This window comes from Kogia breviceps, chromosome X (genome assembly GCF_026419965.1).
Source record: "Kogia breviceps isolate mKogBre1 chromosome X, mKogBre1 haplotype 1, whole genome shotgun sequence".
NCBI lineage: Eukaryota > Metazoa > Chordata > Mammalia > Artiodactyla > Physeteridae > Kogia > Kogia breviceps.
Genome location: NC_081330.1, coordinates 1,810,429 through 1,831,074, shown reverse-complemented (window position 1 = coordinate 1,831,074; position 20,646 = coordinate 1,810,429). Strand labels below are relative to the sequence as shown.

Here is a 20,646-nt window from a genome sequence, read left to right as displayed (position 1 = left end):
CAGTTGTCAACGTTTATTGAAAGACGGGGTGGAGGGAGCACAGGCCGGGGAGGGGCCGGGAGAAGGCGCTAGGGCTGCGGGGCAGGTTAGGCCGGGGCCAGGGGGGGCCTGGCAGGCGCACAGGCCCGCCAGGAGGGGCAGCAAGGTACTGGCCCGGGGCCAGCTCCAGGCCACATGGCCCGGCTGAACGGTGGAGGCTGGCACTGCCCTGCTGCAGGGAGTGGGCCTCATTGCCCTGGACAGCAGCGTTACCGAGCCCCTGGCTCAGGCCTTGAGACTCGGGCCGTCGGGTGGCACGTACGTGGGCTCGACACGGGCCCAGCGAAGGCGAGCAGCTCAGCGGCGCGGTGCAGGAAGACCGTGAGCCGGGTGTGCACGCGGCCCTCAGCTCCGCCTGGAAGTGGCGGTGGAAGAGGCTGCCCGGGCTGTAACCCTTGCCGCCCTGGGCCCAGGTGCCATGGCTGTGGGCACGGTCCAAGCCCCGCGGCGCCGGCAGCATATCTAGGCAGCTCCGTGCACAGCAGGGGGAAGTCATAATCGAAGCCGTTGTGGGCCACGAGGCACAAGGGGCCCTCCTGGCGGCTCAGGAAGGCCTGTGGCGTCCGCGCCAGAGCGCCATCAAAGCCAGCCTCCTGGCACCTGGCCAGGCCCTCACTGCTCAGGTCGGTGATCTCGCTGGCCTTGGCAGTGAAGGGGTGCTCCTTGCTCATGCAGAGCGTGAGCTTGTCCGGCACCTGGGGCAGCGCCGGGGCGTCAGACTCATCGCGCTCGGGGTTCTCCAGCCAGGAGCGGTGGACAGGAAACAGGGAGATCTCGGCGATCTCGGGGTCCACGCTGGCGAGCCCGGTGGCTTCCAGGTCCAAGAAGACGAAGGTCTCAGCCCGGGGTCCCTTGCACGTTGTGATGTTTTCACAAGGACAGTGAAGCCTATAGCTGCCCAAACAACAGGCACAAAACCTGAGGGCCAAAGAGATGGGGGTGCCTGGAGCTGGCCACCCACAGCTGTGCCCGTGGCCAAGGTTCCAAGTCTTCTGGGTTCACTTGCTGCCACTTCCCAAGCTGGGACCCAGAGAGCGGGACCTGTTACTTCTGTCCAGGGTGAGGCGTCCTAGGGGGCTTGTCAGTTCATCCATTGTGTCCTTCAGTGCCTCCCCGACCAGCCCCACTACTACCAGCTAGTAAACAGCATAAGGAAGGCCTGATGCGCCCAGAGCCCGGCCCGGAGGCCTCTGCCTCTTGCCTCCAGCACACAGACAGGAAGAGTATGCCAGGTCCATGTCACTGGGGACTTGGGGAGGTGCAGCCCAAGATGGCATGGTCACTGACACACACAGGCCGGGAGCCTCAGGCACAGCACCCCAGGTACGCACCCCTGGGGTCGGCTGCCGGGACGCACACAAGCGGGCACCTGAGAAAGCCCTCACGGTGACCCCCAGCCTCCCTGGCTTGGCCTGTGCCCTGGCACGCGGATGCTGGCCCCAACCCGGCCCCCCGCCTGTCTCCGGGCCCCCGGCAGCTGCCGTGCTGGCTTAGCGGGAGCGGGCGCTGCTCGGCTCCCCGGGCCGTTGGGCACCTGTCCCCACACGGGCTGCTCGGAGCGGCCTTTAACGTGTGGCCGCGGCCCACCCGCAGCCGCCTGTCGGGCAAGCACGAGGCCTGAGGCTGCAGGAGCCGTGCGGCCGCCTCACGGCCCCCTCGCTCGCCCACGGCCACTGGGACACATGCCCCGTGTTTACAGATCGGAAATCCAGCTCCTGGGCTGCAGGCGGGCTCCCAACGACGACGACGACGACGAGCGAGGAGCACAGCCCAGGCCGAAGGAACGTGTTGTCACAGGCGCGAGGAGGAGGCCCGGGCCCTCCGCCCAGCCCTGCCTCCCAGTCTGACGCAGGTTCAACGCCCAGCCCCAGGCTGGGGCATCTCCCACGGGGGCATCTCCAAGGCACAGCTCCCCCTGTCACCAGACAGCCAGCTGCCCCTCGTGAAGCTGAAGTGAGCTGTAAGGACAGGCCTTGCTGCGGGCTCATCTTCCACCAGGAATGGGAGATGGTATCCGTTTCTCAGATATAATGCCCCAGGGCTTCTCAGGAGCCTTTAGCGGAGGCTGCCAGGGAAGGAGCGAGGGAAGCAAGGCAGGCAGAGCCGCCCTGTGAGAGCGGGGGCGGGGGCAGCCCGGAGGCACCCCAGCCCCAGCCCGAGGCCCCAGGCTCCAGGGCCTTCCCAGCCCGAATGGCTCAGTCAGGGGTGAAGGGCACAGTCAGAACAGGAGGGGAAGGAGAAGGCCCTCTGTGATCCAGGAAGCGGTGACATCATCCCCAGGGCCTCCCCCCGGGGCAAGACATGCCAGCACTTGGCAGCGGCGCTCACAGGCCCAGTCTCCCGCCGCAGGCCCTCCAGAGTCCCCTGGTCTGTGCAGCTGTCAGTGAACCTGGGCTGTGGTGCCCAGGGGCCCGCCGTCCTCCCGGCTCCCGCGGCAGCCACGTGGGGCATATGCCCCAGGCAGGCAGGGGACCAGGCCCGGGGGTGCTCTGGCAGCTCCGGCGGGAGGGGGCCCGGCGCCCAGCCCCTGGAGCCTCCTTGTCTGCGGCAGCCACGGGGGCCTGGGGGAGACGAAGGCGCAGATGCGGGGCGGGACAGCGTGGGCGCAGGCAGGCGGCGACCAAGCGCTGAGGGACGCCCCTCCCCCACCGCCTTCGCCGCCGCTGTGGGCGAGGGAGGCGGGGCCCCACCAGTTGTGGCTGCTCCCCGCGCTCGGAGGGAGGGAGGTGACTGTGAAGGGCGCCCTGCTCACGGAGATACAGAGAACAGCTTCCCGGCCGACCAGCCAGGCCACCGGCAAAAGCCCCCCAGGCCGGTGCCGCCGGGTGACCTGCGGAGGGAGGAGGAGGGGGCACACGCGGCACTGGCCGCGACGCAGGCGCAGTGCGCGCCAGCGGCCAGGCCTGGGGCAGCAACGAGACCTCACGGGCACCCCCAAGACCGGCCCCAGGGGAGGGCAGCGCAACGGGGCGGGGGGCCGGGCGGGAGGTCGTGACGAGGCACGGCGGCGGCGGCTCGTGGGACAGGCAGGATGGGGCAGCCCAGGCCGCACAGAGAGGGCAGGGTTCACTTCGGGGTACAACCGAAACTAACGCACCGTTGTAAAGCAACGGTACTTCAAGAAAGATGTTTAAAAAAAAACAAACAAGTAGGCTGGAGACAACTTCTTAGAACCTGAGCTTTCTTGAGTCCCCAGCTCACACGGCCCCGCCCCACCTCCGGCCCCTCGTCACGCCCGCCGCCCCAAATCGCCGAAGGCACGGAGCAGGCGGAGGGCAGCCCGGGGAACAAGGGGGCTGACCGCTGCCTGGCTCTACTGCAGGCCATTGGGCAGGCCATCGTTGAAGACCTTGTGTTTCCAGGTTACCCCTGCCATTCTGATGGCTGCAGAGAAAAGCAAACAGCAAAGTCAATCCAGCGCTTCCCAGCCCATCTCTCCACGGGCCTTCCTCAGGCCCCGGGCCCCCCCACCCCCCTGAGCCAGGAGCCGTGAAGGGGGCCAGGGGCTGGTGAGCACGGCTGGAAGCCCCCACGGGCGCCAGGCCGAGCCCCCGGCCGGGGTCCACTCACTTGGCCACGTCCCTGCCCCCCCGTCCCCGGAGCCCAGGAGCGAGGGGCTGTTCTGATTTTGATGCTGTGTGGGTTTTACTCAGACCAGCAACCGGTGCACACCCCGTCCTCTGCCCTCCCGCACGGCAACGTCGGCAACTGGCATTTGGTCACGGCCACCCCAAGGGCGACTCACCCCAAGGGCGACTCTGAAGTCAGGAATCATGCGGTGGGCCTCAGGCACCCTCCCTACTCACCATCGACCCTCCCCTCTGGGGACGACCACATCTCTCAGCAGATGGGATTCGGGGGTGTCATTGGCCTTTACTAAATCCTCAGGTTTTCCCAACCTCTAGACGCCCCAGCCCTGCTCTGCTCCTGGGGCTCCCCCGAGCCCGGGCGCGTCCTCAGCTCAGACGTCTCTCCTTTGTTCCAGGCCCTCGTGGCTGCCTCGCCTTCTCTTGGCTCAGGGCTCAGGGCTCGGCTGGGTCGTGTTGTCTCTGGAAGCCTCTGGGCCTGTGGATGCGCCTTCGGGTCCGTGTGCTCTGTGCTCAGCCCTCAGCTCTGCGGCCTCCGCCCTCCTCCTTCCTTCCTTTCTCTGCCTCAGGCCTCTGTGCTGCTCTTCTTTGTCCTTGTTTTGTTTATCTGCCCCTTTTCTCTCTATTCTCAAGATTTGTTGCCTCATCTGTTTTCTGCTCTTTGCATGGTTTTCCTGAACACTTTGACGACCATTCTGAACTCCTAAGACTGTCTGCTTGCGTTTCTCCTTGTTTCTTCCTAGTTTCCTAGGTATGTTTGGACAAGATACTATGTCAATTCAACTTGGTTGGAAAGCTCTCTTATCTGAATGACCCATGAGGCCTACTTTTCCAGGTCTTTCTTCTTCTCTCTTCTGTGGTGTTGGCCCAGGCTGGGGAGAGGAGGCCTGGGCAGCAGGACCCTCGGAGGCCAGAAAGAGGTGGCTTTCAGCTGTGGCCACCAGCCGCGTCAGGAGCCCGAGCTCGCCATTCACGTCAATCATTTTCCTCACGGGAGAGCAGGCTAGCCTCCCTGGGAGCGCCAATCTCCAGGCCTGCTCTGCTCACGCCCTGCTTCCAGCCCACCTGCCACCGTCCCCTCGCCGGGACCGCCGGCCACACAGCCCCGGGACTAGGGTGGTGCCACCAGGCAGCCTGGCCCCCGCACTGCTCCTTCGGGCTGTCCTCTTGGTTGCGGCTTTTCCCCCCCATTGCATCCACCGAATTGCCTCCATGGACTTTCCTGCCTCCAGAAACCCGTTTGTTTTCGAAACGCCTTGCTAGTTTGATGGCCTGGGAGGCAGAAGGGGCTTTGGGCCCGCCCAGTCGAGCCGGTGACGGCTGAATGACGAGGGGAGAGCTGCACACCCACATCGCCAAGGCCCTGCCCACACACTCGAGGCCACGGCTCTGGGCTCCAGCCCTGCAGGCGCACCCGGTCCCCTCACTCGAGCCCCTCACTTCAGGCGTGGGGACGTGCGACCAACAGAGCCTGGCCCCTGGCACCCAGATCGGTGGCCCAGCTTCTCATACCGGGAGGTGACGTAGCGCAGACACACCGACCTCCCACAGTGGCGGGCCCGAGGTGGCGGAGACCAAGGCCCTTACTCTCTCAGGTAGACACAAGGGAAACGCCAAGGCCCTTCCGACTGGCCCCTGGTGCGGAGCTGCCCGGGGTCATTTCTCTGCTGTGTCTATAGCCCAGGAACGAGTCTCAAACAACATGAGGAAGCGACACTGACCACAGCTGGGCGGACACTTCTCTGCAGGCACAGCACAGAGGGGAAGCGGAGGGGTTCCCACAGCTTAGACGGGAAAGGCGAAGGCTGCCGCCGTGCTGTGAGCACGGGCAGATGGCACGCCGCGGAGAGCGCTGGCCGTCAGTAACGTACTAACGAGAGCATGGGCTGCAAGCGCCGTCCGTACGACAACTACACACACAGGGGCGGGAGTCGCAGCGGCAGCGGCGATGAGGCTGTTTAAACGGAGGCTTCTGCTGCCGCTCGGTCAGAAAGGAGAGACACTCCTGGGTGCCCAGGTACACGTGTGGCGAGTGTGCGCGCGAGGCCAAGAGCGGCGAGGAGGCCAGCGAGTTCACGCAGACAGCCCCCCAAGGGAGGCCTCGGGGCTATGTGGCCTGAAGCCAGTCCTTGGGGGTGCACTGGGTGCGGGGGGTGGGGATTGGCAGGCAAATGCTGGAGTCGCCGTTGCCTCAGGCGGGGGATAAGAGTTGGGGCAAACAGTAGACCAACCAGAAGGTGCAGAAGGAGAGGATGGGAAAGGAGATGCCCACGAGGGCTGTGCAGCGCTCTGCCAGTGCTGGGAATCTAGAAGGCCACGCGCACGCCCGGGGTCGTGCGGGCACCCAGGAGAGACCTGCTCGGCCTCTAAGAGGGCGGGAGCAACAAGAAGTGCGGAGGAAGGAAGAGCTGTCAGCCACCGGGCCTAGTGCGGACGAGAAACAAGAAGCCACATACCCAGGCAGCTCAAAAAACCCCCAGTGAGAGAAACGCAAAGCGACCCTCACCAAGACACGCTACGGTCAGACTGCCAAAAGCCAAAGGGCAAGAGAGCTCGGAGAATGGAAGAGACAGGGGCCCGCGCAAGGGCGCCGGCTACACGCCGACGAATGTCAGCGGATCACAGACCCCCATGTGGGTGGCGGGGGTCTCCAGCGTGCGAGGCACGCTCCACTTCTCAGCCGGGGTTGTGCTTAACACAAGTACTGGCTTTAAAGTCACTGGAACCGGACTGAAGGGGAAATATCCAACTTTTCACTTTTCTCTAAGACTCAGAGAGAGAAAAGGCTATTTTTCTTATCACAAAAGAACAACAACAGAAACCTTTTCTGAGTGGTTTTTTTAAGTAAAAAAAATTGACTTACTCAGAAAAAAAGTTTAAAATGAAATTCAGATACAACTTTGCCCCTATCCAACAGCAGAGAGGTTGGAAGGTTCAAAGCCAGCGCTGCCGAGGACCGGTGCGATGGAGGCTGCTGGCCTCACGCCAGTGAGAAGAAGAAGCCAGGCCTCACCGACAAGACGGCGGGAACCCCGCCTCGGGATGGAAGCACGAACGTCGAAACATGTTCACCGCGACCTTTTGTAAACACTGACAATCGGGGGAGAAACTCTGTGCGTGATACATGTTCACTGGGGAATATGTGAAGGCGGCAGAGCAGGATGAAGAAAGAGTAAATGAGCTAAAACACCTCTGATGCCAACACAGAGCAAACCAACGTCCATGTTCTAGCTGATCTCCTACAAGGGATTCTTCTACATCTTTTTCCCTTTAGATAAGTGAAATCATACTGTATATTTCACTTTTAACCTGCATTTTCCTTTTAACGTTACACGATACACATTTGCTCGTGTCACTGTCACCAAGTTTTGAAACAACAAATACAGTCTCACCATATTCATATACCAGTATTTACCCAAGCATTACCCAAGGGTAAAAGCTTGGATTGTTTCCATTTGTCACTATTGTAAATCCTGCGACAGCATCATGTGTAACGGTATAAAACTGCAAATGACCTACGGGGTCAGTAGTAGAAACTCTTAAGTAAATTATAGCAAATGCCTGAATGGAAGTGTTTGATGATTAAAAATGTGACTTCGAGAACATGGGAAAACGCTTAAAATGAGATCCAAGGGAAAGAATATAATAGTGTACACATGTTATAATTCTACTCACCTTACACAAAGAAATAAAAAATGATGAGAGGAAACGGAATAGAGGGAAAAAGACCAAAATATTAACACCGACTATCTCCGGGCCACCACGTTATGCAATGTTTTTAGTTTACCTCTGCACGTCTTTACGTCACCCCAATTTCCTACAATTAATGTTTTTAGTTTATAATCTGCCAGAAGCATTTTCAAGGGAAGGAAAACCTTAAGCATTGGAAAAAGAAGAAAAAAAGTAAGGGGCCAGTCCCCAAACGCGGGGCAAGCCCAGAGGCGCACTGTGAAGGCCGTCCCTGACCACCAGACGGGTGGCCACAGCCACAGAAGAGTGGTGACCACATACCTAGACTCATCACAGAATTGCTGCTGCCCCAACAGATCTGCTTGCCCTGCTGCTGCTTCACCATCTGCACGGCTTTCACCGAGGTGTCAGTAACCTCCACGACCGCTTTCAACAGCTGGGAGGGAGGAAGGGAGGGAGGGAGGGAGGCAGGAGGGAGGGAGGGAGGGAGGGAGGGAGGGAGGGGACTTGTGTATCCACCCACCAGCCCAGGGTGAGGGCAGGCCTCCCAGCTGGAGAGTCACCCCTCAGAGCCCCCCAGCCTAACTCCCTCCCCCCTGGCCCAGCGGGGACTCCACACTATCACGGACCCCATCCCACACCGAGGCCACGCAAAGCCAGGGTCGTGGTGGGAAAAACACTGTCCCAAGGTAAAAGGGCATTTCTGATGGGAGAGGACTGTGCCCTAACTCAGCCTGTTGGTAGAATCGCAAAGGACAAGCTGGTCAGAGGTTTGGAAGGCTAGGAGCTTTTTTGTTAAAAAACCAAGGCCAGCATCGCGGAAGCCCTGAGCCAGTGTCAGAGTTCCATGCATGGCAACTGTACTCACAATCACAACCAAACCAAACCAGGCCAGCCTCTGCGGAGCCGAGTGGATACTGATGTAGTCAGCACAGCAGCGTGAGGCCGCTTTTTCTCATCTGTCTGAACCGGGTCAAGGGCACGGACAGGCAAACATCTGTCTATCTGTCTGGCATAGCTCTTGGCCACACAAGAACGAACAGGCTGTGATACGTTTGGGTGTTTCGTGAAGACAGAGCGAGGCCAATACAGGGACAGAAGCTGGAGGCGGGACGAGGTTCTCCCACATTCAGCTAGGGCCCGGTGCAGGCCGTGCACAAACCTCTTCTGCACCTGGGGTCTTGGCTCAGTTGGCACCCTCCTGAAGTGCAGGGGGACCCACAGGGGGACGTCCCCATCAGCCCTCATCCCCTCCACGGCACCGCGAGAAGCACGTGCCCCAACCCGCCCAAAGTCCCAGACTGAGGCCAGAGCTCAGCGCACCAGCCACTCGCAGGGAGCCGCTCACCGGGGGCTAGAGTGGCACCCGGGAGGGAGAGGGAGGGCTGAGGGTGGCGCTTACTTGGCTGCATGAGGTCAGAGTCTGGCGCGCGGCCTGGACGACGGGGCCGCACGGGTGGAGGTCGGGGCCCGGGCGCTGGCAGCACTCTCCCAGCTCGTCGTCATAGACTTGCAGGAAAGCCACGATGAGCTGCTGGAAGTCAGAGATGACCAGGCGCAGCTTCTGGTCTAGGGTGCTGGCGTCGGCCCCGCCCACAGCGGCTCCTTGCTCGTGCTGTGCAAAGCACTGCAAAGCCACAGGCCAGAGGCAGAGGGTCCCTTGAAGCCGCCCTGCCTGTCACGGGGCACCAGGTCCCGAGCCCACTTTGTGAGGTGGGGTCTGCCGCCTACTCCATGCTTCCCCAGACTGGGAGACAGACAGAAGACCAGAGGCCTGCATGGGCCTCAACGTCCTCCTCGCGGCCTCGGTAACGAGGCTCGGTCCAGGGCTGCGGGGAGGGCCACACGCCAAAAGCCCACCCGAGGACGGTCCTGTCCACTCCTCAAAAAGCCTCCCCACCCCTGCCTCCACGGAGCCTGAGCACCCATCACATTCTAGAAGCTTCTTGCTTGGGCCTCCGGACACACTCATCGTAAAGACGGGGTGTCTGAGGTTGGGGTGGGCGACATGCAGAGGGGCCCCTGTGCTCCTACGGCCGGCGTCTCACCTCCACCCTGAGCGACTGCAGCTTTGAGGCGCTCTCCCGCAGCTTCCTGGCCAGCTCTGCCACCTTGTCCTCCTCGGACTCGATGGAGGGGCTGGTCCTGCAGGGAGAGAAGGGGGGACACTTCTGCCCTGTGCCATCGCGGGCACTGGGGCACCTGTGGGCCACGCACAGAAGGCTCCGTCCCAGGTAACAGAGCGAGCGGGGCGTGTACCTCTGCCAGGCGTTGCTCTGCTTGTCGGGAAGTGGCTGCACGCCCAGGGGCCACGCATCACACTCGGGGCTCCGGAGCACCTGCAGGCAGGGGCTCGAGAAGAACTCCTCCAGCAGCGCCTCATTCTTCTCCCTGGTGTCCTCGAAGTGCTCTTCCACACTGCAAAGGCAGCCCCAGGGCCACGCCATCACCGGCCAGAGACCCAAGAGGCCAGACGAGACCGGGGTCAGCCCACGTCCTCCGAGGCCCGCACCACACCTTCATGCCGACAGCCTGGCACCTCGGGCGGCACCCCGGGCTGGGGGTGGGGCTTCCTGCCTAGGCTTGCGGCCCACAGCTCCTGGGCCAGGGAGCAGCCGCGTCTACGGGAGCGGGGAGCGGAGGGAGCCCCAGCCGGAGGTGTGCCCGGAGCTGGGCCCCTGGCCCCGCCGGCTCCAGATGGAGGGCCGTTGCAGGGAGGGCCCGTCCCGAGCCTTTACCTGCGGCAGCTGGAGCCTCCGACAGTCAGGCTCCGGACGACGTCCAGCAGCTGGTCCACGAAGAGCAGCTGCTTCTGGGCACAGGCCCGGCCCTGGGCAGGGAAGGCCGCGCGCACTCACTGGCCAGGCGGGCCACGAGCCCCCGGCCCGCAGCCGGCCCCGCCGGGCCACTAGCAACCCGCCCCCGACCCAGCAGTGCTGTGGACTGGCTTGGGGCCGCTGGCGCAGCAAGGCAGGCCATGGCTGTGGCCTGCGCCGAACCCACTCCTTGCAGGGAACAAGGACTCGTCCCCAAGGGGCGGCACGCAGCCAGGCCTTACAGCCAGGCTTCCCAAGCGGCAGCTGACTCAGCCCCGTACCCCAAAGGCGGCTGCGGCTCCCAGCAGGGAGTTGTCCGGTCAGGAGCTCAACTCCTTCCTCCTTCCAGAAAGGGGAGGGGGCTCACAGCCGAGCGCCATGATGTAAATACAACCTGGGAGGCCCAGCCTGCTCCCGAAAGGCCTGCACAAGCAAGGACGCTGGGCGGCGAGCCGGGCCCGGCTCGCGGCTCGAGCTCCTCACTGGCCTGCCCTGCCGCACCGCTATTCTGAGGAACGCACCAGAATGACGTGCTCAGCCAGCAGCACTGGTGACTCAGCATAAAGCCCTCCAGGAAGCACCTGCATTTAAAGTGGGCTGAGAGCTCGGTGCTCTGTGACCACCTAGAGCGGTGGGAGAGGGAGGGTGGGGGGGAGACGCAAGAGGGAAGAGATATGGGAACATACGTATACGTATAACTGATCCACTTTGTTATACAGCAGCAACTAACGCACCACTATAAAGCAATTATACTCCAATAAAGGTGTTATAAATAAATAAATAAATAAAGTGGGCTGGGAAGGAGAGGGCTGAGAGGTTCCTGGTGGCATCTCAGGCCGGGCAGCCCCGTGTGGGGAGCGGATCTGGGGACAGGGCCACATTCTGCTATCATGTTTGCAGCTCAGTTCCCCGTTCAGGAGTCTCGTGGCTCTCGGCTGTGTAGCCACGTTGACGGGACCAGTGCCTCTGGAAGCTTCTGGCATCGCCATCTCCTTGCCCTCGGCCTGCCACCGGCTGCTCATCACTACCTCTTGTTGACTCATTCTCCCAACCTGCCCGAAACAACACTGAGCCGGAACGATACACCTGAGGCGCAGCCTGGGCCGAAACGTGAGACCAAGTGCCACCCAGGATCTCGCAAAGCCCGGCCCAGCGGCCAGGGTTGCGTGCCGTCCCCTCCTCAGCAGAGCCAGCTCCAGGAGACCCACCCCAAGCCCAGGAAAGGGTAAGTGCCCCTCACAGCCTGTACACTGAAAGCTACAAAACATCCCTAAGAAAAAATGAAAGAAAACCTAAATACGTGGAAAGACAGCCCATGCTCAAGGATAGAAAGAGTTAATAGGGTTGATGGCAACACTTGCCAAAGTGAGCTACAGATTCAACACAATCTTCATCAAAATCCCAGTTGGCGTTTTTGCACAAATTGACAAGCTGATTCTAAAGTTCATATGCAAATTCAAGGGACCCCCTAATAGCCAGAACAACCTTAAAAATGAGCCAAGCTGGAGGATTCACATGTCACAACCGACTACAAAGCTACAGTATTCAAGGCAGTGTGGTGCTGGCATAAGGACAGACATATAAATCAACGGAATAGAATGGAGAATCCAGAAATAAACCCTCACTTTTACGTCAACTGATTTTCCACAAGGATGCCAAGGTCTTTTCAATGGTGCTGGGAAAACTGCACAGCCACATGCAAACGAACGAAGTTGGATACATACCTTACACCACACATAAAACTAACTCAAAATGGGTCAAAGACCTATGTATAAGAGCTAAAACTATAAAACTCTTAGAAGAAAACACAGGTGTCAATCTTAATGACTGGATTTGGCAATAGATTCTTATATATGAAACCAAAAGCACAAGCAACAAAAGAAAAATAGATAAACTGGATTTCAACAACGCTAAAAACTTTTGCGTTCCAAAGGACACATCGAGAAAGTGAAAAGACAATCCACAGAACGGGAGAAAGTATTTGTAACTCAAACATTTGATGTGGCTTATGTCCAGGATATATAAAGAATTCTTACAACTCAATAATAAAAAGACAAATGACCCAATTAAAAAGTGGGCAACAGAAGTGAATAGAGACTTTTCTCCAAAAAAGATATATAAATGGCTAATAAGTTCATGAAAAGATGTTCCACATCATTAGTCATCAGGGCAACGCAAATCAAAACCGAAATGAGATCGCCCTTCACTCCCACCAGGATGGCTGGTATCAAAAAGATGGACAAGAACAAGTGCTGGTGAGGATGTGGAGAAACTGGAACCCTCGTACAGTGCCGGTGGGGATGTAAAATGGCGCAGCCACTGTGGAAAACAGTTTGGCGGCTCCTCAAAAAGTTAAACATATTCGAAACATTCAAAAACTTAAACAATTCCACTCCTAGCTATATACCCAAGAGAACTGAAAACACGTCTCCTGTCAAAACCGTATAAAGAACAGTCACAGCGTTGTTCACAATGGCCAAAATGCAAAAATACTTCTTTCAAATATTCTTTTTCAATTTTAAGGGTAGGTGGCAGGGTTTCTTTGACTGATATGGGGGTGGATTAGGCCTGTCTCTGCATGGAAACCCACGGGTGGGCAGCACAGGGGGAAAGTGCATGGGCTCAGGAGCCAGAAGCCTGGGTTTGAGGCCAGGCTCTGTCACTGGGTAACCTTGAGAGACGTGTCTGTCACCTTCCCCGTGAGATGGGGCTGAGACAAGTACCTCCTGCCCGGCGTGGCTGTGACAGTCCCCGGCATGTCAAGTACTTACCATGGTGTCAGTATGTATGAAGTCATCCACCAAGGACAGGATGTGCTCTCTGTCCCTTCGGCCATCAGAAGCCAAAGATCTTCTCGGCCTCCTCAGCCACCCTCCCCCCCTCTAGGCCCTAGGGATGGCTGGGGCCTACCCAGAGGAATCCTATGGGTTCCTGCCCCAGGGGGCTATGAAGAGGGGACTGTGGGTGCTAGCTCCTGGGCCCGAGGGAAGAAAGCGCCCCCCACGCCCACCCCAGCGTCACCGAGGCCCCCGGCCCATGGGGACAGAAGGCCTTCTGTTACCTTCAGGAGCTCGTGGTCATCCAGCCCACACAACATCAGCTCATGGCCCAGTTTCACCATCTCTGTTGGAACACAAGGACCCAGTTACCGCAGACACCCACCCAAACAAACAGGCAAGGACACCACACACCCATGCAGGGTGCCGAGGGCTTCCCTGGTAAGGGTGCTCCTGCTCTAGCGTCAGCAGGCCCAGCACCCGTGAGGCCGGGCTGGGCCTGGAAGGCCCAGGTCAACAAGGACGCAGGTGGAGGACACCCCAGGCGCCAGGACAGCCTCTTGCTGTGTGACGTACACCCAGTCACTGCCCTTCTCTGGGGGCCAGTTTCCTCACCTGAAATAAAAGGTCGCATTTAATGCTCTTCCATATAGGGAACTCTTGCTGCTAGCAGAAGCCAGCCAGCTGCCTGAGGAGCCCACAGAGGCCGGGGAACCTTCCAAACATGCTGTGCCACTGTTGCAGAGACCTCGCCAGGCCAAAGCAAAAGGAACCGCCTCACATTTGTCAATATCCTACACACCTTTCATGCCATCATGTCCCTTACTTTGCTGGCAACCCTAGGGGGTGGCAACCCTTTCATTTCACAGATTGGGAAACTGAGTCCCTGCATGGTGCAAGGAATGCTCGGCCACGTCTTCTGGGGAGCCCTGGGCATTTTCCGAGTAACCACGTGGTATACAACGAAAGGCCAGGACTTGGAGCCAGAAAGCCTGGGGCCAATGCTAGCTCCATATACCCCCTCCCCCCAGCCCTGCAGCAATGCTCTTACCCTGACAGCTCCCACCCTCTTATGCCTCAGTGGCAGAACACACATCTGCTTTGGAAGGTTTGGTGCTAGAAGCAAGCAGAGCGTCTATGCGAAGGCATCAGTCATCCTGGAGACACGGTACAAATGGCAGTTATACCCCCAGCACATGTGCTCAGCCCACATCCCTTCACCCCAAATCCTTGCGTACTCCCTGGTCCCCGTCTCACTCAGCCCACATCCGAGTCTCAACGTGGCCAGACTCGTGCCCTGTTAAACCCAAAGGCAGGCTGCAGCCCTCCTCAGAATAAAGGCCAACATCCTTCTGCGGCCACAAGGCTTGGCCTGATCTGGCCCCGTGGCCCCTCTGACCTCCACACTCCACGTCAGCCACCCGGCCTCCTGGCTGTTCCTCCAAGCTGCCAGCCACACACAAACCTACCTCAGGCCCCTTGCACTTGCTGTTCTCGTGCCCTGAACACTAATCTTCCTGATACCTGCCTGGCTCACTTCCCCGCTTCCTGCACGGCTTCTCCCAGTTATACTCTTTCACACGCACTCATGTCTACCACCTGCTCTGCCCCTGAGCTCACTCCCACGGGGTGGGCGAGGCTGCGCGCCCACACTTTACAGAGGAGGAAACTGAGGCTGTGCGTGAGTGTGTGTTAGGGGATTCAGGTGTGGCCTTGACACGGTCCCATCAGGAGGAAAGTGCCAGACATGACAGTGCTGGGGAGAAGGGCAGCGCCTCCGTGCAGCCCAGGCCGGCCCCCAGGCCCGCCCCGCCGGCTCCAAGACACAACCCCTGTTCTTCTGGCCCACTGCAGCCTCGGGGACAGCTGTTCCCAGATAACTAACTTGGCAGTGCCAGCAGCGGCACGGGTCAGGAATCTGGGGTCCCGCTAACCCACCCTGGAGCTGGGCGGGTGGGGGCGGGGGGGAACACAGGCCCCTGGAAGGCTGGACCTTTGGAAACACTGTTGTGCGGGCAAAGAGCCAGCCACCATCTTGAGGACTCCGCTTTACCTAATGTTCATTGCTGGGTCAAGGACAGTCTCTGCCAAGAAAGGGTCAGAAAGAAGCGGCTCCAAGATAAGGCCCCGCAGACCCACGGAGAGCCGCCCGGCAGGCTCCCAGGAATGCCTCGCGTCACGCGCACGCACACACCCCAGCGCAACGTGGACGGACCACTGGTGGTGCCGGCAAGAATGGCTGTCTCTGCCGCCAGCACCTCAGTGGATGGGCTGGCAGGGCCTCCTTCACGTGTGCAAGGGAGGGCGGATCCTAGCAGGCTCTAGGAATATCCACGCGTGCACACCATCCAGAAGAAAACACCAGTCCAACGGGAAATTCACAACCTGCTAAGGAGGCCGAACCCACCATTCAGCACCAGACTCCCACAGCGGAGACCCACCTTGGATCTTCACCTCGGCTGAGGCCCCCTTAGGTGAGCTGAACCTGTCTTGCCAGGAGGGACAGACCCTGCAGGGAAAGAGCAAGAGCACTGAGGCCTGAGTGGGCTGCAGGGGCCCCTCACAGCCCTCCTTACACATGTTCTCAAAAGGGAATCTTTGTGCCGAGGTGCTAAATGCCACTGGAGCACTCACTGTAAAATGGATAATCTTATGTGATTTCAACTCCATAGATTATCGGAGAAACAAAACACCAAAATATTTCTGAAAGTTTACCTCAGAGATGTGAATTTCAATACTGAAATTAAAATTCTCACAATAAAAGAGATGCAATGACTACCCAAGAGAAAACGCTGCATTCCTCAGAGCACTAAGCTCTTTATCAGGAGGAACCCAGGGGCTGGCTTTTCTTGAAATCGTGGTGCAGGTCTGTCGGGAGGAGGTCCGAAAAGGCCCTCCGTGCTCCGGCGTCCTTGCAGGCCCGCCTTGGGCCCCTCGCGCACCTCTCCGTGTGCGTCTGCCCTTCTCTGCCTGCAGCGCTTTCTTCCCACCCACACCGAGTTGACTCCAACTCACCCCACGAAGCCCACGGCGGACATCACCACCCCAGGGAAGCCAGGGCTGGGCTGGACGTGCCTGCCGCCAGCTCGGCGTCCCTCCGTCACTGCGGGGCCTGGGAGCTGTCTTTCCACCGCGCTCTCACCTCCCAGACTTCAGGCTCACCGAGGCCAGGAGCTGACTTTCTGTTCTGTATTTCTAGGCCCTGACATGGCAGCCAGCACTGAAATGGTGGCCAGTGGGCATTAACGAATGGATGACCACAGCCCCTTGTCACAGAATAATCTGCCATTAGTAAATGCCCGTGCTTAGCGCTTTCAACAGAGGGAATGTTTTTAAACTAACGTAAGTTAACAGGTCACAGCTTTGAGCCATTCGAGGGCTCCTAGCACGGGCTCTGGGGTCGCAGTCCCAGCCTCCCAGGTGGGGCAACAGCAATCCCAGCTGTCCCCCTTGGCTTGGTGGAGCCCCAGCCTTGATGATACCACACAGATCAACGGGACAGTGGCCACCTGTAAGCACCTTGCCTTAAGATGCCAAGCTGATGGGCGGAGCCACTCCCAGACACAGACCCCATCCAAAGGCGGGCGTCACACGCGACACACAGCACAGGCCTCGCACTGGGTCTCTTCCATGAGAGGGCCGCAGTCTGAGCGCCGCGTCCCCAGCCCCCAGCTCCAGGCCTGGCACAGCACCGAGGCCATGGGAACCTCGCTCCAGCTGCTTTGCCAGGGAGCCCCAGGACCTGCCGACTCACTCATCATGGTGGGAGAGGGCAGGGTCAGTGCTCGGTGCAAAAGGCTCACTGTTCCCTCCCTGGGGCCATGCCTCCAAACGCCTGCATCCCAGGTCACACCTGCCCCAACTAACTATGCTGGGGCCCTGGGAGCTAGTGGAGCCACCCTGACCCGACCTGAGGCACCAGCCACGACCCCCACCCCCCCACCCCCTCCCTTGCAGGACTGCAGGGAAGAGGGGGCGGGGCGGCCACCCTTTCTGCCAAAGAGGGCTGGGCGAGAAAGCGCGGGAGGAGGAGCCGCCCCCCCCCCCCCTCAGCTGTGTGGAAAGCTAGGAGGCTGGCCCTGGGCCTGGTTGCCAAGGCAACATTCCCACTCACAAAGCACCAGAGAGCAGAGAGCACTCAGTGATCCATCAGGCTGGACCTCAGCAAACCACTTCAAAACGCTAAAGAATAAATCCCCGAAAGCCTAAGTGACCTCACTCAGAAAGGGCTTTCATTAAAGTTGATTTTCCTGAAGCAGCAGGGAGCAGGGCAGAAACTAACGGTGCTCAAAGCCTTGAACGCAAGGACAGCTCTTCGGGAGCCAAGGAAACGCATGCGCCTTAACCTCAGCAATCTAGTAGCCCCACGGCTCTGCCCCGCCCGTGCTGAGGGCCAGCTTGGCATAGAGGACCCCAAGAGCCACCACGCCCAGCGCCCCAGCCAGTGCTGCATGCACTTTCCAGGTTCCTCCCAGACAGGGGTGAATAGGTGGCCCTAAAGGAGGCTGAAGTGGTGAAGCCACGTGCAAAGAAGCCAGAAGGAAATTGGGAGAGACTGGACTCTGTGCCATCCTCAGGCCATCGAAAGGCCTACGGCACTTTTGCCAGCTTGGGATCATAAAAAGCAACTGGACATTCCCTGGTTGCTTCTTAAAAGGATTCTGTTTCTTGTATTTGAAAAGGCACTAAAAGCATTTGAGGACTGCAGCCAGAGGCTCTCACCCATGCCCCCTCTGGCCAGCAGAGGGGCCCAGTCCCCAGCTTCCACCTGGGCCAGGAAACTCTGGGCTCCCTCCCACGAGAGCCTCTCTAAGACCTGACTCTGGCCTCCCTCCTCCTGGGAGCGTGTTCAAGATCCCCAAACTAGCCCAGGCCATCCCCACTACTATCTCTCCTCCCAGGTTCCTGGACCACGCGCTGGTACCTCCAGGGCCAACAGTGCCTGTCATGAGAGCCATTGCCGTTCCAAGCCAGGCTCCGGCCATCTTTTCCCAGGGCTGTTGCAGCAGCCTCCGTATTGGTCTCCCTGCCTCCAGCCTCTCCCCTCCAAATCCATCCACCACAGGACTCCCAAGTCACCCTGCCAAAATGCCAATTTCAGTAGGTCACTCCCCTGGTCGCATGCCCGTCCTGCCCAGAGCGTAAAGTTCAAAGGCCTTCGTGTCTGTGCGCCTACTTGTCACCCCACAGCCTGGAGCATGTCCTAAGTATGTGCAACGCTGCACTGCGACCTGGGGCTGATGGCAGGGCTGGGGGTCCCACCTGGTGCCTGCCCTCCAGCAGCTCCCAGTGCTCTGGAGAGGCAGACAGGACAGCAGGCCAAGACGCAACCAACAGGCTGAGGGCTCTGGCAGGGGTGCACTCAAAAGGCTGTGGGTGTCCCGAGAAAGGAGGAATACGTTTTGCCCTGGGAACTGGAGACTTCTTAAAAGGAGACAGGACGTGTGAGCTGGGTCTTTGAAGGCTGTATAGGAGTTTGTGTGACATGCAGACACCTGGGCAGGCTTTGCTTCCCTTGCACGGTGCCAGGCACACACACCCAGCTGCACCTTGACCCAAAGGACTGGGAAATGGGGTCTTGGCCCTGCCTGCCACTCACTCCTCGGTGGCAAGACCCGAGACAGTTCTCGACTCCAACCTGACCCTCAGCTTCCCAGTCTGAAAATGAAAGGACTGAAGTACATCATTTCCCAGGTCCCTGCCAGCTCTGGAACTAGTAGTTACAGCAAGAAAAAACGCTCAGAAGCCAAGCTCAGCTTCTGTGAGGCGGCAAACAGAGGAGCTGAAGCACTGCCCAGGGCACTTTCTCCCCAGATCTGAGCACGGCTTCACTTCTTATCTAAGCAGCTGCTCTCACAGTGGCAGGGGATGGAGGACAGCTCCTCAGATAAAGAACAAACCCCATCTTCCCCCCAGTGGGTTGAGTGGTGCCCGTGTACCCCAGGGGTAGGGGAGGAAGAAACCAGGCTGTTACCGTGCACACATCCACTCCAGGATTTCCAAGCGGTACTTCGAGGGGCTACACAGCAGTTCCTGAATAGTCTTTGGTTCTGTGATATAAAGACCTTGGAGGAAGGGGCAGCTGAGGTCCTAAGCAAGGAAAGGGAAAGCCAGGAAGCTTTAGAAAGCGAACATCAGCGAAGGGCCGAAACGCACATCTGCAATCACGCTCTCAGCGCACCTCCGTTCACGCACGTTCCCGGCCGCCCAGCACCCACCAGGCGGGTCACACACACCCCACCACCCCCGTCGGGCGCGCCCGGCACACGGGCAGCGCTGTCGATCGCGCCCAGAGTTAGGTCCCCCTCATCCGCGGCTCCGGCCGCCCGCCACTCCGCCTCCTTTACGGACGCCCCGTCGGAGCGCAAGCGGTAGTTTGACATGGTAGCAACTAGGTAGGGGCTTCGGAGAGATTCCGATCCCTGTTCCAGGCTGTGGGAGCAAAGGGAAAGGGGAGGGAAAGGGCCGACGGGGCCGATCGCGGACGGGAGGGAGGTGTCGCGGGGCGGGGGGAAGAGGAGAGGGGATGAGGGGAGAGCCGGGACGGGGTGGGAGAGGGGAGGGGAAGGGCCGACGGGGCCGATCGCGGACGGGAGGGAGGTGTCGCGGGGCGGAGGGGAGAGGAGAGGGGATGAGGGGAGAGCCGGGACGGGGTGGGAGAGGGGAGAGCCGGGACGGGGTGGGAGAGGGGAGGGGCGCGCGGGTAAAGGCCCCGGAACCGCTGCCTGACCTCGCGGGGCGGGCCTCCTCACCACCGCTGTCACGGGCATTGGCCGCTGACTCGGAGGAGGAGGCATGGGCCCCGCCCATCTGTGTCCCCCGGACCCCACGAGCTCCTCGAGTCCCGGGTCTGTGGCCCCCGACCCCCGCCGCCCGCCCGTGCACTCACTCCGCGCGCCCGGCCGGGTTCAGGTGCGCTACGCGCACGGCGCCTGCCTGAAGTACCAGGCAGGGGCCGTGGAGACAGCGAGAATGAAGGTCTGGGTCCGCCCAAGGAGCCGAGACGGACGCCCCACAAGCCTTCCCCCGCAGCAGGACACAGGGCGCAGCCTGCAGCGGCGACTGGGGCGGCGCGCCCGGCGCCGCCGACTTCCGCAGCAGGCCCTGCCCGCCCCGCCGCCCGGCCCCAGCAGCCCCGGGGCGGCTCCTCGGCCCCGCAGCACCTTCAGCTTCGCGAAGACCTCCACAGCCGCCTTGAACACGCTGTCGTCGCCCTCCTCCTCGTGGCCTCCGCCGCCGCCGCCGCCGCCACCACCAGCACTCAGCCAGGCCATTTTTCGCGCTCGGAGCCGCGCCCCGCCCCCACGCCCCGGACTGACTGGCCTGCCCAGCTGCCAATCAAGCGCCAGCCGGTGCTCCTCCCGCCCACCCGCCTTCACCGGGGCCCGGGAGTGGCCCGGAGGCGCGGCCCACCCCTCCCCCACTACGCCTTTCCCCTGGGCCGCGGCTCCGCCCAAGAGGCTGACCTCAAGGAAGGGGGCGGAGCCGGGGCTGGAGCTCAGTAGCCCGCTCTTCCGCGACCCTCCCGCCCGCTGTCGGGGCGGAGGACGCGGCCGGGAGAGCGCCTTCCAGGAGAGGGCGCTCCTACCTAGTCGGTTTCTCCGCGGGAGGACGAAGGGGGGCCTGGGTGACCGGACAGAACTGGGACTTGAGCGCCCCATCTCCCAGCGCGGGGCTCTGTCTCCGGTTTCCCCCACTCACAACTGTAGTTAGAGGGACGTTTCATGGGTTCGAATC

The 20,646-nt window shown here is 60.4% G+C and overlaps 2 protein-coding genes across 8 annotated transcripts; both read right to left on the bottom strand.

Annotated features, from left to right (window-relative positions):
• On the bottom strand, positions 1 to 20,219 carry HAUS7 (HAUS augmin like complex subunit 7). 7 transcript variants are annotated; one of them, XM_067022881.1, is made up of 11 exons: positions 20,073 to 20,200; positions 18,884 to 18,999; positions 18,172 to 18,279; positions 15,351 to 15,418; positions 13,194 to 13,255; positions 10,055 to 10,146; positions 9,576 to 9,734; positions 9,365 to 9,461; positions 8,719 to 8,943; positions 7,638 to 7,752; positions 1 to 3,423 (listed from the first exon to the last, which is right to left on the bottom strand). In XM_067022881.1, the coding sequence occupies exons 1-11, from the start codon at positions 20,181 to 20,183 to the stop codon at positions 3,353 to 3,355; spliced, it is 1,224 nt and encodes a 407-aa protein (XP_066878982.1). In that variant the 5' UTR covers positions 20,184 to 20,200; the 3' UTR covers positions 1 to 3,352. The 7 variants fall into 7 exon arrangements, with proteins under 7 accessions (XP_066878982.1, XP_066878988.1, XP_058905620.2 ...); XM_067022887.1 differs by lacking the exon at positions 20,073 to 20,200 and adding an exon at positions 19,799 to 19,930; XM_067022882.1 differs by having other exon boundaries at positions 3,204 to 3,423; positions 8,719 to 8,850.
• TREX2 (three prime repair exonuclease 2) lies at positions 265 to 1,037 on the bottom strand (the record flags this gene model as incomplete). Its single annotated transcript, XM_059051164.1, is given in 4 exon segments — positions 265 to 323; positions 326 to 388; positions 391 to 509; positions 511 to 1,037. Coding segments are annotated over 4 exon segments (768 nt in total), but the record flags the coding sequence as incomplete, so codon positions are not given.
• Positions 20,220 to 20,646: the final 427 nt, after the last annotated feature.

Excerpts from the sequence above, each read along its gene's own strand:
- HAUS7 (XM_067022881.1), bottom strand. The coding sequence starts at position 20,183 with ATGGCCTGGCTGAGTGCTGGTGGTGGCGGCGGCGGCGGCGGCGGAGGC. Across the intron at positions 13,256-15,350 it reads AGCCGAGGTGAAGATCCAAG|AGATGGTGAAACTGGGCCAT; the intron begins GTGGGTCTCCGC and ends GTGTTCCAACAG. Across the intron at positions 9,462-9,575 it reads CAGAGCAACGCCTGGCAGAG|GACCAGCCCCTCCATCGAGT; the intron begins GTACACGCCCCG and ends CTCTCCCTGCAG.